The sequence below is a fragment of the Panthera uncia genome, assembly GCF_023721935.1.
Source record: "Panthera uncia isolate 11264 chromosome A1 unlocalized genomic scaffold, Puncia_PCG_1.0 HiC_scaffold_16, whole genome shotgun sequence".
NCBI lineage: Eukaryota > Metazoa > Chordata > Mammalia > Carnivora > Felidae > Panthera > Panthera uncia.
The window spans coordinates 46452365-46470395 of NW_026057576.1; the positions used below are offsets into that span (position 1 = coordinate 46452365).

An 18031-nucleotide genomic window follows, 5' to 3' on the forward strand; every position below is an offset into this window, starting at 1 on the left:
AACTTACCATAAAACTATAAATTGATAATAAAGGAGAGAGAAACATCCTGATGTCACCAAACATTCCCAGAACCAGTGACCACAATGCACCATCGTGGCTCTGACTAGCGGTCTCTGACTGCCTTCTGTACTTTTCTGCCCTCCTCCAACACACATGACTTGAGTACCTTTACCGCTATTCAAGTTGAAGAATATACTGTGGAATAAAAAGCAACAATGTGCAATATGCCACTTTTTCATTTTGTCATCGACAATGAAAAAAAGTTATCCTCTGTGAATGAGATGCTACGGTCTATGCGGTGTGTTACATGAGGGGGTTTTGGAAATTTTATGAAACTGGTTCATGCACCTAGATTAAGAAAACAGAAATTCCAAAGAAATAAAACAAATCCTTCCTGTGTTAGGGTAAACAGCAAAGGTAAAAACTACTTGCTGGGAGGACAGAGAGTTTAACTTGATGAATCAGGCTAGAAAATCCAGGTGAACATAAGACTTCTTCCGAAGCTTTGTCTACAATGAACAAATGATGTTAACAGCTGCCACACAGTCTTTCTTTCACGATGCTCCACTGCCTAAGTTTTAGGATGAGCCCAAGTGAGTCGTCATGTCATACACAGAACTGGGAAGGCGCGTTATTGGTTGACATACCCCACCAAGTTCATTGCGGAGCTACTACAACGAACACGGGACATAAAGGTGAAATGATATCCCCTCTCATGATGGGGGTCTGTTTCAGACACAGGCTTAGAGCGAGGAAGAGAAATATACATTGGAATGCCATACACCCTGCCCTATATTGCTCAGGAATGTGGAAGTTATTGGAGAAACCCTCTACATGCTACCAGCTGGATCCATGACCTCAGTTCCTCATTATCAAGTCCTTTTAACATTTAATAGTATCCTAACCCCTTGAATGGGGTCCCACATGCACACAGATTCTTATAAGTGAAATTTTATTCATATTTGAAATTTCTTCTGATGGCTCACTTACAAAATATTGCCAATGTTCTGCTTTTTTTGAATAAGAGCTATACGAATAAGATCAAGTATCTAATTTATGTACTTTTTGCGGTCATCTGTACCGTCTCAGCGGTGGTAGGTTAGCAGCATAGGTAGGCAGTGTGTACCCAGGCACAGGAGCAATGCTTTCTCACTTCAATACAAAACATGGTCAGCCAATGCTGCAGTCATACTGCCCTTATAATTTTAACTTGCGAAGCTACAAATGTTAATGATAAAATCACCCACACATCCTTTTACAGATGTGTTCTTAAGTCTTCATATTTTCAGTAGCCATGAGTTAATTTGTCAATTTCGCTATGTATCCTTAAGTAAGCCTTTTTTTGCTTTTGTGCACATTTCAAACTCACTGACCTGTATTTCCTCAACTATCCTCTAGCCCTCATGAAGTTTAAAAGGGTAAATACAAATGTCAAAAGGGAAATCAATCCAACAAACAGTAACATTCTCATACCTGTACTCTGTAATTTCCCAAGAAAGAAAGAAGCCATTTTGACATGGAATTTATAGTCCCATCTTATTTTTTAATACTTCCCTCTTTGCTCTGAAATTTTTAATAGCTTTTCAAAACATGCACTAATTTAAATAAAACCATATGGTTGTTACAAGGTCACTGTGCTTTCCTGATTTTAGGAAGTTATCTTCTCCAGGTTAGGAATATTTGAGTCGCAAATGGATGAGAATCAGTCTCTGGTGATTTTTACTCAAGAGAGAAAAGCCAGGCAAGTGCAAATCGGAACCGTTCTGCAAACTTCGATATGCCCTGTAAATGACTGCCACTATCATAAAGAGAAGAGGGTGGGGCGTCATTGAAACTTACCCCTTGTTCAGATTCCAAAAGCTCTGTTTTGACTCTGACTGACGGCATCCCATCAAGCATTAACATTCTGTTCTCAAAGGTGTTGATATTCTGAGAATAAAAAAGAGAGAAAGAGGGAAAGTCCGTTATACAGCATTCAAAACAGGACATCTGGTAGAGTCTTCCTTCACTGTAGTACGTTTAGTACTGCTAACCTAATTTTTTAACAATGAAGTATAATTAAATGAGAATAGCAGTATAACCAATTATGCCCCCTTTCTGAACTATCATTTGAAATAATGACCAAGAAGTTGAATTAATCAGTCTGATTCGCTGACCTCTGGGTTGGAGGTCAGACTATAATAAACTGGAGTAAAGAAACCTTAACATTAATATATATAGGGCTGGAACAATTCATCACACTTTCGCAGTAGCAGAGGGACACAGAAGACAAGTTTCCTTCTTCCTGAGTTCTGGAGGTTATACTGTGCAGAAATCCACAAAGGAGAAAATAAATAAAAATAATGACGATGCTCTCATATTATTATCAAAGTCTTCATAATTTAAAAACCAAGATAATATAATTCTGGACACTAAATTGTGATATGACAATTCAGATCAAATGAAAATTTCTATATATCCACCCCAAACATCTATTTCAAGAACAACTAATATAAATTTTGGATTCAGAATGAATTTTTAAGCTGAAGTCATGACCAGAAAATAAATTTGTTTTCTGTTTTGGTGTATGTTTGGCTGAATTTGCCACTTCTTTAAAGGAGAACCTATTTCTATTGTGACTCAATAGAATTTCAAACAATATTTACAAACAGATTAAATCAAGGTTATTTTCTACTAATTTTCACTGCTTTGGGGATTTTCTAAAGTAAATAATCTATGAAGGGAGTCAGAAAGACACTTACCAGTGCTTGCTTCAGGCCAAAATCATGTTTTAAAACATGGTTAGAATGTCAATTTTACCTTCATATCCTGTCTAAACTAAGAAACAAAAATGACTAGACTTGAGTTTTTAGAATGGCTTCTTTACTCAGTCACAGAACATAAGCACATGATACTAACGTGGTCTCATGACAAGAAAAAGAGATCAGTTTCCAAATATTTTGCCTACATGATGACAAAGGTTAATAGCATTTCTAAACCTGCAGGTTTTTGCCCTTCGCATAGCTGCTTTTCTATCAAATAGACAGTTAAGTAAAAACAACTCCCACTTCGACAAATCATAAATGTTTTTATTACCAAATAATACCGACAGAGTGCAGTATAGTAAAGCTCTAATTATCTCTATTTCTTGCCACTCCTTTTTGTTTAAGAAAAAAGGAGAAATAAAATTTATAGGGCCTCTTATCACAAATATTTGCTCTGAGACATCAACAGGAAGAAAAAGCAAATTTACTCTTGAGCTAACTAATGAGCATTTAAAAATTCCATGCTACCTAGCCTATCAGGTAATAAAAAGAAGAAAAATTACTGTCAGGTTCTTTTCTTAGAAATGTGCAGTATTATTAAAACTGGCAGGATACATTTTTTTAAATTTGTGCTTTTGACTCGTCCATATTTTGTAGGCATTTTGCATCCTAATAGCTCAGAGCAGAGAGAACTGTGGTATCCCTGGCAAGCTCAGTTAATTTGTTCCAAGCTTGAAATCCTTTCATGGAGGCTGGTGAGTTGTTTACACATCAGGCATGGATCTCAAATCCTAATGTGCCACTTGCTTCCGTGATTGGAAGCAGCCAGCTTGGCTTGCAACCACCCAGTTTCAAGAGAGCCTTCCCGCAGCCGGCCAGCCCTCAACACCCCTGCCCTTCACAGCGGCCAGACACCTACCCTAACAAAGCATCCCCTAGGCTGTTTGCTTGGTAGACAATGAAGAATGAGTTGATATTGCTTCCTACCCCAGAGGAGGTCTTGCCCAGACGAAAAGGGAAGAAGATGCCTTGCAAAGGCAGGGAAAAGACAAAGAGCGATTCTGGAAAGACAGGTTTAATGAACTGTTGGAATCTGATTAGAGGCTAATGTCCCTTTTAGTGCTTTGTACCAATTTACAGCTGATATACTTTCACCACGCTCCTCACGGGCTGTGATAAACTCATTAGTTTAAAAAATGCAAGCTAACCAGAGTCTTTGAAGTTAAAAACTGATAAATCATGAAAACCTGATTGGGCCCATGTTCCATTTAGCACATTTAAATATCACTGTATTTTCATGATTTTTTAATTGTTATTCTTGAATAATTCTACATGTGTTAAAGACAGGATGTACATTTGAGTTTCATTCAAAAGTGGAAAAATAAAACCTACTGAAACTTTTTCAAGGAATTAAGCTTTCTCTTGAAATAATTCCCTTTCCGTGATTTTCCAGGATCATCCACTGCCACAGTCATAATAAACACCATAAAAAACAATGTTCACAACTAAAAAACCAATCATTAACTACTAAACGCAACTAGTGCAGATTCAATCTGTATATATGCCTGAAAGCAATACTGTAAATATTTATAAAGCACATTAATCTCTACATTCATGATTCTAACCTTATTTAATATAAACATAGACACTGAGCATCATACCATATTCCAGACCAGCCCAGTAAGGGTAGGGTTTTTATAAGGCACATGGTAATTGTGCAGTATGGAGGATATAGTACCTGAAACAAAATCATAGATTTATCTAAGCTAAAATCAGATACATACCATCTCAGTTGACTGTAGACTTTGAATATGTAATAAACTCTAATAATTTGAAATTGCTGTCAAAAATATCTTGCCATGATCTTAATCAAAACACATTTGCTGTGGAATCAATAGCTCAATTGATTCCCAAGAGGTAAATAAAATTACACAGTCATCAATTTTAGTAACATGGTATTCTTCCTATATTTATGTTGTAATAAGCATTTTAATATTATAAAACCCTATATAATTTATATACGTGTGTATATATGCATATTATCAGGTACACACGTATGCGTATACACTTAAATTACTTGTTTTGCAGGAGTACATTTTATTAATTAAAGCAAAAGTTACCATCAGATTTATTAGCTGGCTGTTGACCAATTACATGTGCACTGAATGAGAACTGTGTCTGGACCTTCCTGTTTGCCAGGTAAGATCTGCAACACAGAAGTCCAGCTGACGGCAGCTCTCCTAATTCAACCAGTACAAGCACAAACTTCAGTGATCCTAACATCGCAAAATATTTTGAATGGAATGTGCAGGAATTGGGACCGATACTCAATGATCATCTCATAAAAACACAGAATGGGGGGGCGCCTGGGTGGCTTGGTCAGTTAAGCATCTGACTTCGGTTCAGGTCATGATCTCACGGCCCGTGAGTTCGAGCCCCACATCGGGCTCTGTGCTGATGGCTCGGAGCCTGGAGCCTGTTTCAGATTCTGTGTCTCCCTCTCTCTCTGCCCCTCCCCTGTTCATGCTCTGTCTCTCTCTGTCTCAAAAATAAATAAACGTTAAAAAAAAAAATTTAGGGGCGCCTGGGTGGCGCAGTCGGTTAAGCGTCCGACTTCAGCCAGGTCACGATCTCGCGGTCCGTGAGTTCGAGCCCCGCGTCAGGCTCCGGGCTGATGGCTCGGAGCCTGGAGCCTGTTTCCGATTCTGTGTCTCCCTCTCTCTCTGCCCCTCCCCCGTTCATGCTCTGTCTCTCTCTGTCCCAAAAATAAATAAAAAACGTTGAAAAAAAAATTAAAAAAAAAAAAAAATTAAAATCAATCAATCAATCAATCAATCAATCACAGAATGGGGAAGTAACTTTCCCAGGGCAACTACTACAATCTATCTGCCCTCGTCCTCCCAAAATACAAGTCTTTTCTTCTCCCTCCTCTTGACTGTGGGCCATCTGGTTCTTTGGAGAAAACGCAATTATTTTATCACAACCCCAAACTTGTGCTGAAACACTAGAGAATCAGTGAATTCCTCTTGCTTTTTATAGGTGAGGATCAACAAACCTAAGAAATTAGAATTACACTCAGCCAACAGTTTCAGATATCTAACGCTATGCAACAAAACACATCATAGCATACAAAAACAGTCATTTTATTATTATCTTGGTACCAAACATAACAATAAAACATAATATTTGCATATTTATTAAGGATGAGGCCTTGTACTAAGAGATACTCATTTAGTCCTTACAGCAACCGCAGAGGTCAAGGCTGTATTATCTGAAGATGAGGCATCTGAGACACAAGGAGGTTAAACTGTCCAAGGTCTCAAGATTATTGAGCATTATACCTCTGTTCCAAACCAAGTCTTCTGCCCTCCCCCATACTTACTCCTTGCCCCCTCCTCCCCCTCCCCCGCCATCTCTCCCTCAGGAGCTCTGGGACCTCAGTGCACAGCTCCTCTCAGAATTGAGTTGATTTAGTAGGTGAACTGAATGTACACCTTCTGGTCACTGATGAGAATCAACATTTGGGGAAATACCAGTAACAGGTTAAATAAAACCATGGTTTCAAAGCTATTTCCTTTTTTTTCTTTCTTTAAACTTTCAACATATTTTCTTGGCTTTATGAGATTATACATCCTATCCTAGAAATATCTCATAATTAATTTAGCGAGTCAATCCCATCCTGATTTCAACATCCAGAAAAATCTATGGTAATCTCATCTGCTACCCAGTGTTTTGAAAATATTCATATGCCCTTGGTGGCTCATTCAATATTTTCGCAAGAGCTTCATGTACCTGCATGATACAGGAACTTCATCTCCTACATTGGACAGATACTCAAGAGAGAGATAGCTGGGCATCACATTTAATTTATAATCACTTAGGTTAAGTGTAAAAGTATACTTTTCTAAGCTCACATATCCTCACAATGACTAATCAATTTGGTACAGGCATATGCATAATCAATCAAAGTACCTCAAATGGTACAAAATAAACATCAGTTCAAACCTACTTTGCCATTCTGTCCCAGCCTTTCATCTTCCACTGCTTTGTAGCATGGGGCAGAGGACATCACATTGATGACCGTACTGGCAGAACTAAGAGCTAAACTAGAGACCCAGTGGAATCTCAGCTGAAATCCCCTTCAGTGATTTCAATGATCCATACACACCTTACTCCAAAATATCTGTCTTTACTCTTATAAACAAAACCCTTCCATAAATACCTCACATTATGTCTCTCATAAGGACTGGTAAAACAGTATTTGCCATGCAGCAACTTATATTTTCCTGATAGCAAGGATCACACGGTTTCCTTTGTTGGCAAAGTGTTAAATTACCACGACGATGCAGTTCACACTGATATTTTAAAAATGTCAACTGAGGTTCCAAACAACACTCCACCCCAGCATTAATACAAAGTGTAGTCGAATGTTATTTTTGTCATTCGTATTCTGAAGAACTGCACACACTTGGGGGTTGTGAGTTAGCCAAATCTCTCCATAAACATGCAGTGAGGGTCTCTGCTATGCCAAAGTCACTTCATTCCATCCACGCCACATCTGTGAATCATGAGGCACTGTGGCAAATAACAGGGGCAAGCCAAAGATGGAAGCACAGAAACCAGGTAAAAATCCAGGACAATATCATGGCAAGAGAAGTGCCAACCCACCAGCAACTCCCCAGGAGTGGGGGGGGGGGGGGGGAGGGCGTCGGACAAAACTTCAGTGTAGCCACACAGGTGTTAACATTGCAGGGAGAGATCTAAAGCGCAGGAGCAGGTATTTGGCTATCAGGATGAGCGCACAAGTAGTCTTGATGTCATGTAAAGATAAAAGAATTACTCAGCTATAAAAAGGAAGGAAATCTTGCCACTTGCAACAACACAGATAAACCTTGAGGATGTTATGCCAAATGAAGTAAGTCAGAGAAAGGCAAATATCAAACGATCTTGCTTATGCATAGAATCTTAAAAAAAAAAAAAAAAAGAGCTCATAGATACAAAGAACAGACTGGTGGCTGCCAGAGGCAGAGTATGTATGTGTGTGTAGTGGGGGAAGGTGGTCGAAAGGTGCAAACTTCCAGTTATAAAACAAGTAAGTCATAGAGATGTAATACACAGCAGAGTGACTATATTTAATAAACATTGCATATTTGAAGACTGCTATGACAATGGATGCTAAAAGTTCTCATCACAAGAAAAAAAATTTTTTGCTATGTAAGATGACCGATGCTAACTAGACCTACTGTGTGATCTTTTCACAATACATACAAACATCAAATCACTTAATGTTATATACCTGGAACTAATAGAATGTTGTTTGTCAATGATATCTCAATAAATAAATAAATAAACAAATAAACAAACAAACAAACCTGAGAGAGAAGTGAGTTCGGTTCTGGAAAAGGAAGCCAGAAACAAGAGTCTCTCCAGGGCTAGCAGAAACTAATTCTGAGGTCAGAGCGAACAGAGCGAACAGGAATTAGAAAGCATGTGCCCAGCCCAAGCCTGCTTCCCTGGGCATATGTATAGACACAGAAAGCAGGTACCATGAGCCCAGGCAGAATGGCCATTGCAGTAGACAAGCCCCACACATGAGAAAAACAGTTGCAACACAACTACAGTATGATCACAGGGAACATAATTTTAAAAATAAAAACACGAACAACTATAATAACAACAGCTGCCATGCACTGAGCATTTATGTACTGGGTGCTGTTTCATGTGCTTTACACACGGTTCAACCATACATTTCCGGATTCACTCAAAAAACACTTACTGAGTATAAGGCATGGTTTAGGCATTTAGGGTCTATCAGTGAACACAAGAGAGAAAGTTTTACAGGGTTACATTCTAGTCATTTATTCCTCTAACAGCCTTTTTTTTTTTTTTTTTAAACTATGTCCATTTTAGACAAGAAAATACAAGTTCAGAGAGATGAGGGAACCTGCCCGAGATGGTAGGTGGTCTAAAGGTGGGGCTAAGTCTACCTCCCACTGCTACCAGGGATAGAGAGCATCAACTGCTGAGTAGTCAGACATTAGCTGCAAAGCTGCATGAGCCCAGAGCCACCAAAGCCACTCTGGTTAGTGCGCTTCAGGCTCCTGATCTAACAAAAGGCTGGAATCAGGGCTGGAGCATCAAGGCAGAGTCAGGCTGATTAGGGGTACACTGAAGGCAGAGTATTGAGACCAGTCCAAAGCCCTTACCCTGTCCTACAGGAGGTCCCTCTGATTATTTGTCCAATGTACTTCAAACCCACTACCCAATCCCATTTGGTACTATTCCCCTCAACTACATTTTAACCATGTCAAATGTTGGGTTCTCTATTGTCAGCATGTAGCCCACTTTGGGCCTTCTATCCCACACTCTCTCTGCCCCTCCCCCCACTCACATGCACAAGCACACTCTCTCTCAAAAATAATCATTAAAAAAAAATGCTCTCTCATCTGGGCCTGTGTCTTCTATTCCATCTTTATATCCATCATCACCTGACAAATTCTTGATTTGCTATTACACTAGAATGTAAGTTCCAGAAAGAGCATGACTTTATCTTTTTGTTCATTAACAGTATCCCTACCCCCAGACTTATAACTGTGTCTAAGAGATAGTATGTGTTCAGTAAATATTTGTTGGGCTAATGAAACAATAACTATAGGCAGACATAAGGTCAATTCATTCCCTGGGTCTAACTGCCTGGGTGATCATTGATTCCTGACAGATGAGAAGAAAAGGACAAGCACAATGTTAGGGCTATAAAATGCCCCACATGTAGGAAGAATGGTAAAACATTTGGTGTGGATGGAACATACTGCTTATTGGAAGAGAAACTCAAGAGGAGATCAGATAGGTAACTTTGGGTCAGGTGGTAAGGGGTCTTATACGTTATGGCATCTTCATTTATTCATTACAACGTGTTTCATTAATGCCACCATATGCTAGCTACTAGGGGCCTAAGTGAACAAGACAGAAAAGCTCCCGAAGCAATGTGTTTGGGCAATATGTGACTGAGAGTTGTGAAGTCTTATTACGCAAAACACGATATGTTTAAGCTTTGTGTTTAGAAAGACAGCACTAGAATTCATTTGGAAGATGCCTTTTAAACATACAGGACTTGATGCAGAAAGAAGAGCCAGTTCACAGGCTACCCCAGCAGCCCAGGGGAGAGGTGGTCAGGGTTTGACTGATGGCCATGGCAATGGGAAGAGAGAGGAGGAAAAATGTTTGAGAAATAGTTCATTGGTAGAATGAACCACCTTTGATGACTGACGAGGAGGAGAGAGTGTGGTGATAAAATAGAGCGAGAGGGAGTATCAAGAATGGCGCTGATTTTTGTAGACTGTTCACGAAGGTGAAGGCAGGAAATTCAATAGGAAAAGCCAACCATATCATATATTCCTCCAATATCCCTTATTAAAGGACCTACTGTACTCTGGGAAACACGAATATTTGGGTATATCATTTAATTTCAACATTTTTGCATACTCAAGATCTGTTACACACAGAGGAAGATTCCTCTTAAACAGATTATGTTCAGATCTTGTAAGAGATACAGAAAGTCAGATTTATCCAAACTTAGAAACACAGGTTTGGTTGAAATAAAGCAAACATATATCATTTTATTAGCTATATATTCAAGACAAGAACTCCGCTTTTACTAACACTGTCCCCAGGATTTGTAAAGTTTTACAGACTTCTGTGATTCCTGAAACTTAAAAAAACAAAAACAAAAAACAAAACCAGACATTTGCCAAAGAAAGTTTAAAAGGACCGTACATTAATATATTCATCAGCCATTGCCCTTTATGAAAATCACATGGATAATAATGAAAACACATCCAGAACACTGACTGGATTATGTAATGAAATAACAACACTGGTCTTCTGTGTCTAGAGAAAAGTAAGATTACTATCGAGTATTGAGTCATTTATTTTCTGCAGGAAACAAGGGAAATGACTATTGACCTATACTTCCACCTTTCCTGGTCTACGATGATGTCAAAAGGCTCCTTATCAAATTCAAATGGACTATCTTATTAAAACATGGGCTTGTTGAGTGTTTGTCTCCCGCACAGCCTGAAGAAACAGTACTGAAGTTAGGAATAAGTAAAAGAATTTTGGGGAGGATTAAAAATCAAGTTAATTTTTTTTTTATTATGACTATTCTAATGAAAACAAAAAGAGAAAGCTTGACCTTAGCAGTCTCCTCCATGGCCAGAAAGATGTGTAAACTAGGTTTTGTCTTTTTCTCAAAGAATCTACTATTCACTCCTTTATTTTATACTGTAAACATTTATTAAGATTTTGTACCAAATATAATATTACTTGAAAACTCTAGGCACAATATTGGTTCATAACACATTTCAAAAAAGTAACGGTAGAAAACAATGAATTTTACAGGTTATTCCATCCAAGAAAGATTGTCAAAGCATGTAAAAGCACTATGCAGTGTTAGCCATGTTGTCAAAAAAATGCAGCAAAAGTAATTGCTATTAAAAGATTGTATCAACAATGAAGCTGCAATAGTTTGCATTGTCTGGCCAGTCATGTCACATATATCACAAAGTGGCCATGCATTTCCTCCATTTTCCGCACCCCCGCCCCAATACTCTGGATCCTGGGAATGCAGTGAAGACATTACTGGCTGACTGCCAAATGCATAGGCTCAACTCAAAACGTAATCTGTCAGTTTCCAAGTATATTCACCTCTAACTGTGATTCTTCCACATTTCCCAAATGATGTCTTCAGGTGTAATAATTAAAATTGATGTCTAATCCAAATCCTGCCCTAAGTCAACATTGTTATTGGCAATACTATTACACACCTACTTTCATTTTATCCCAATACCGTCTCCAAGAATTCACACCACCTGATCGTTTACCTTTGAAAAGCACTCTCTCTTCCTTTCTACGCTTTTTTTCTGGATGCTTTCATAATTGCACACAAGTGTGAATAAGAACAGAATATTGCCTAGAACACGGGCTCAATGAATACGCTTCCTGGGTTAGACTCAACACACTTGTTTGGTGTTTAACCTTCTTATGGTTTCAGTTTTCTTATATGTAAAATGCAGATAACTTTCTGCTTCACGGAACTGTTTTAAGGATTCATTCAGTGAGATAATCACAGAAAATGCTTCAGCACAAGTCTTTTATGGTAATAGCTATATTAATTAATTTTAGTTAGTAGTAGTAATAGGAATACTATCTTACCCATACTTTCCAAACTTACTTTTAAGTATGGATGTTCTAATCTGATTTTTGCTTGATTCTGCAGAACCCGTTCAGTTTTCTGTATATGTTCTCTATAGTTATTATAAAAGTAGAATGGAAATGGTAAATTTATTTAAAAATACTGATGATGGAAACTGAAGGACAACTGAGCTACACAATTAAAATATATTTGCTCAGAAGAATGGCAAGAATGAACTATTTTGTCTGTTTAAAACTGACGACGTGCACCAATTAGATAAGGTCACAACTTGCCTCTCCCTGGGCGCCCCAATGAGGGCATTTAACATCTCTAACTACTAAACACAACCACAAAGCGTCAGATAGCCCTTCCCAGCAACCAAATGTTATTTGATGCAGTGCTACAGTAAACTTTCTTTCTGGTTCCCCTTCACATGATTGCCCAGAAGTACACTGTTTTAAAGAAAAATATTTACTACCACAACATATCTCACATGTATGTTACTAGAGAAGATACCTACAGAGGGGCCTGTAATTTGAAATGTGTAAAACTTTCAAAATTATATGGGGGAAAACAAAAGAACTACAGAGAAGATACAATAAATGCAAATGGCTGAAAGTTTAAAATGTATGAAGTCGGTGATATTAACACCTTCATGTCATTATCTATGCTGCCGTCATCATCAACGTCCTTCCCCCCATCCCTGTACTTCCTCATTTTATCAACCATCCTTATCCCATCTTAGAATTTCTCTAAAGTATGTGTATGTGTGCATGTGTATATAAATTAAATCCAGGGCTATTTTTCTTCCCCTTTTATGGGTACTTTCCAAATTCTAAAATGTAACACAATGGAAGTCAAAAAAGAAACAAAATACATTCAACAGAAATCTGAAGTACACGTTTTTTATTAAGGAATTACAGAAGTGCATGGCATTTACTCAGGCCTCGAACATCCTGCCAGCCTCTTAATAAATTGGACCCATAAAAATAGAAACAGTATAATTTTGAACCTGTATAACTGACTGTACCCAGGAAGTTTCTATTACCTTTTTCTGCTACTTGCTACTGAATATGGCTAACATAAATGTTGCATATAAGAGAGTAAATATGCCCTGCTTAGGAAGTCTAATGCCATCACTCAAATATTCTTCTAGACCAGGGCTTTTCAACATCTGCGAGATGGACATTCAGACCAGATGGACATTTAGACTTCTTTGTTGTTGGGGCTCTCCTGTGCACTGTAAAATGTTCGGCAGCCTCCCTCCCTCCTACCGCCGGACCTTGGTAGCACTCTCTCACCCCCATGGTTGTACCAACCAAAAATGTCCTCAGAAATTGCCAAATGTCAAAGGGAGGGGAAATGTCAAAGGGAGGGGGATGGTGAGAGGAGGAAGGTGCCCCTACTTAAGAAGCACTATTTTGTAATTACTGATATTATGAACTCATTAGGAAAGAATCTTAATTTTATGTTGAATTTTATTGCCCAATAATATAAACACTACCGCAATATTAAAAGAAAGTAATATCCGATATAAAGAATATCTATAGTTTACTTTAAAACACACCTGCTGGGAAATTAGCAACGTTTTCTAAGATGGTTTTATTATTTTGTTTAAATTCCTTCCAAAACCCTTTCTAATTTTCCCACTAAACAAATGCAAAGATCCCAGGAAGGAGCTATGAATCTGCTCTTTAGTTCAAGCTACAAGGGCCTGAAAGAAACCTGGAGAATTTCAGTATTAATATAGCAATTCTAGGAAGCTCTCCTGACCCATTCTTAGACATGGCCAGTAAGAACCAACCCAAGTAGCCTCAAAAATCCCCAAAGAAACTGTAATTACCCAAATATGGCAATGCAACTTGCAGAAGAATCTAGAAGACAGAGCTTTAATTCTTAGCTCTATATCTGGTTTACTGGATCATGTTTTACACTTTACTTTTCTTCATAGATATCAGGATTCTAAGGCCACAAGGAACCCTTAGAAAATTCAACTGCATCATAAAGAGAGTTAAATAATGGAAAAGTCATAAAATAAGGCTATTAGTACATAAGAATTAAAAGTGACTTATAAAAGAGGTAAAGTACTATATATAAGTTACATATATGTGGTTATATATATGTATGAGGTTATGTACTATATTTATCATGTAATATATTTAAATATATAATTAACAAGTATGATTACTTAAATACAAAGATTTATTTTAGAAGCATTATTTTTCAACATAATGTCAGGTAAACGCTATCTTTAAAATTAAAGATATTGCTGCTAGATTTAAAAGGGCAAAGCAAGGTAAAGTTTATCGTGCTCACAAGTACATGGTTTATTCCTAACGATCAGATCACTGTAAACTATCACCACCTTTTGAATGTTATAAAATTATAGGAACAACAGCCTCAAATACCACAAAAAGCTATTTTCTATTTCAACATTAACCTAAAAGCTTACTAAACTCTGTAAAAAGCTGAAAACACACAAGTAGATGAGAAACATCAAGGCCTATGAGCATCTCTGTAAAAACAATGAAAGCAAATGATATTCTTTAAGAAAATCACCAAACAAGCACATATGTAAGTGTGTATAACACCAAACTGCTTACGGTATTTAAACAAAAAAGCAAAAAGAATCCATCTAAATGCCAAACAATGTAAAACTAGCTGAATGGATGATGGGATACACAAACCACTGAAGAATATTTATGCATTAAATTTATGATATGTAGGTTTTTGTCTTGAAGTTGGTGGACGATCGTAAGTGAAAAAAGGGATGACGGAAGACTATGTTGCCATGTTTAAAACTAAAGCTCATACCAAGAGAGAGAGTGCAAGAGAGATAAAGAAAAGAGGAGGGAGACGGACAGAACTAAAAGGATACACATTCAACATTACAGGTGAAAGGGCATGGAGAGTTAGTTTTCATTTTTGCTTTGACAAATTTTCTCACTTTTTATGAATTTCACGTTTCTGTATAATTAAAAGAAATATATGAGTGTTCAAATTTTGAGATAAAAAAGAAACAGATTAAAAGAAGAACAGATGAGAGAAACCAAAGGAGAGAAATCAATGTTTTTCTTCAGATTCTCTCATAAAGTATATAAGTGTCACATCATTTCTCTAGCCAGGAAAGCGCATGCACACACACATATGCATAGTCACTCATGTGTACGTTCGTGCTACAGCTAACATTTAACTACTGCAAATCTAAAAACTTGTAAGTGAAATTGAAAGTAAGTTAGTGTCTAAGTTATATGTGTAATTGAGGCATTGAATCCTGTTATATTGCTTCACGTGGGCTATCAATTGTTTGCAAATATTTTCATTATGCAGAGAGATCTGTGCTATACTGCTATTCAGTCTGCAAATTATGGTCTAGGCAATTCCACAATAGAAAAATGGACACATGATACTATTATCTTGTGCCAAGAATTTAGCATCCTGAAAAAAGCAGTTATGGGCCAAATACTTCTATTTATTTATTTTTACTACATAGAGCAGCAGTGAGTAAATTTTAAAAGATTTTAGTCTTTTGAAATATCAATCTTTTCTGCTCTTGTGTGAAAAAGTATAGGAACAGAAAGCTTTCCACTCAGATTTTGAAACAAAGTGTAGTATCTTATAATAACCACCAACAACTACACTCTCTGCTTGTTGTACAGATCTCTGATTACATAACGATCCTGGAATTGTTATTTGAGGAAATTCCTAGAGAGTTAAGAGGAAAAGAACTGGATTCTCAATGTTGCATTTTTGGAAGAACTAAAAGTATCCTCAGGGACTTTCAGTTTCCAGGCCACCACATAACCAGTTTAACGTCACCAAGCAGTCGTAACAACAAGTAAAAAGCCAAATAAAGAAAAATCGCAACTTTGTTAGATCCATCGGAGAAGTGAGGTCATAAGGCCAACTGCTGCCCTAAAAACTGTAAAGACAAAAGGATGTAGAGAATCACGCCTTACCAGGGCAAAAAGCCCTTGAACAAAACCTGCGGGACCCAGTGATGGACAGTGGAAGAATGTGGAAGAAAAGCTGAACTGTAATGGAAGAGTTACTGGAGGCTCAGGGTGGACAGCCTGAGTTAAAAACTCCCAGGGAATGCAGTTATGAGAGCCTTATCTCCAGGAGCTGTACCATGTCCTTACAGTGAATGTGAGAAAAGTCCCTTCATACTATCCCTTTGTTTCAATTGAAAAATGTCAGAGCACCAAATTCTTCTTAACAAGGCCTGCCCTTAGGATAAGTCCTTACCAGAGCCTCCCCTGTTAGGGTCTTATCAGCACCTAACCTACCTGCAGGAAGGGAAATACACAACTGCGGCCCCCTCCAACCATTCTGTTCATAGAAGAGGGGTGGGGGGTGGAAGCTGAGAAGCACTGGTGAAGTTCATAGTCAAGAGGCACAGTTTCACCCAAACACTGAGACCTAACCATAGGACTACAGAACACTTCTTTTCTCCCTATACCTCACCATTACTAAAAGCCTATTTACTACAGTTCATTTATATCATGTCTATCTTTCAACAACAAATTACAAGGCACACTAAAAGGCAATTTGAAGAGAGTGAACAGACATCAGAACCAGAGTCAAATATGCAGGAAGTCTGAAGTAATGAGACCAGAAAATTTTAAACTATGATTTATTTTTTTTAATGTTTATTTATTTTGAGGGAGAGAGAACATGTGCATGCATAAGCAGGAGAGGTATGATGGGAGGCGGGGGCGGGGGGGGGGGGGGGGGGAAGGGAGGAGAGAGAGAATCCCAAGCAGGCTCCACACTCAGTGCAGAGCCCAGGGCAGGGTTTGATCTCACTGACTGTGAGATCATGACCTGAGCAGAAAGCAAGAGTTGAACAGTTAACTGACTAAGCCACCCAGGTGCCCCAAAACTATGTTTAATATGCTTTAATAAAAAAGGCAGACAACATGAAGAACGGATGGATAATATAAGCAGAGAAATGGAAATTCTAAAAAAAAAAAGACTCAAAAACAAATGCTACTGATCATAGAAAACACTGTAACAGAAATGAACAATCCCTTGGATAGGCTAATACAAGGAACAGAAGGTAGGAATTAGGCATCCTTTGATATTATAAGGCATTCACGCTACCCATGAAACAGAATAATATTATTTAAAAGTAGACTTGGATTAGTTGTAAATGTATATTGCAAACTCTAGGGCAACCACTATAATAATTTAAAAAGAAATCTAATATGCTAAGAAAGAAGAGAAAATAGAATTATATATAATGTTCAATTAAGACCACAAAAACTAGAAAAAATGTGGAAGAAAAGAATGGGAACAAAGAACATGACAATGGCAATACAAAGTAGTAACCACCATGGTGGATTTAATCCAACTACGTACATAATCACTTTACATATTAATGGTCTAAATATACCAACTAAAGGACAGAAATTGTCAGAGTGGATCAAAAAAAAAAAAAGACCAAGCTATATGTTGCCTACAGAAAACCCAGTTTAAACATAAAGACACATATATGTTAAAAGTAAAGGGGTGGAGAAAGAGATATCATACACTAATTAAAAGAAAGCAGCGGTATCTATTATTTCAAATAGATCAGACTTTAAAGCAAGGAGAGCTACTAGGGATAAAAAGAGATATTACATAATGATAAAGGAGTCACTACTCCCCAAGACAAAACAATCCTTAATCTGTATGTGTCTACCAACAGAACATCACAATATATAAGGCAAAATCATAAGTAAAACTTCAAGGAGAAATAAGTGAATCCACTATTACAGGTGTAGACTTTAACGCCCCTCTATCAGAAATGAACAGGGGCACCTGGGTGGCGCAGTGGGTTGAGCATCCGACTCTTGGTTTCAGCTGGGGTCATGATCTTTCAGTTCATGAGTTCAAGCCCCAAGTCAGGCTCTATGCTGGCAGGGTGGAGCCTGCTTGGGATTCTCTCTCTCTCCGTCTGCCCCCAACTCACACTCAGTCTCTCTCAAAATAAATAAATAAACTCTAGAAAGGAAGGAAGGAAGGAAGGAAGGAAGGAAGGAAGGAAGGGAGAGAGAGGAAAGAAAGAAAGAAAGAAAGAAAGAAAGAAAGAAAGAAAGAAAGAAAGAAAGA

At 37.8% G+C, this 18031-nt stretch overlaps 1 protein-coding gene across 4 annotated transcripts in view; it reads right to left on the reverse strand.

Moving 5' to 3' along the window:
- The window catches only part of KLF12 (KLF transcription factor 12), a 435411-nt gene that overhangs the window by 238988 nt on the left and 178392 nt on the right, over window positions 1–18031 (reverse strand). For all 4 annotated transcript variants that reach the window (XM_049647469.1, XM_049647471.1, XM_049647468.1 and 1 more), the window contains one exon: window positions 1841–1930. In XM_049647469.1, coding sequence (XP_049503426.1) covers window positions 1841–1930 — 90 coding nt within the window. The remainder of the gene's footprint in view (window positions 1–1840; window positions 1931–18031) is intronic.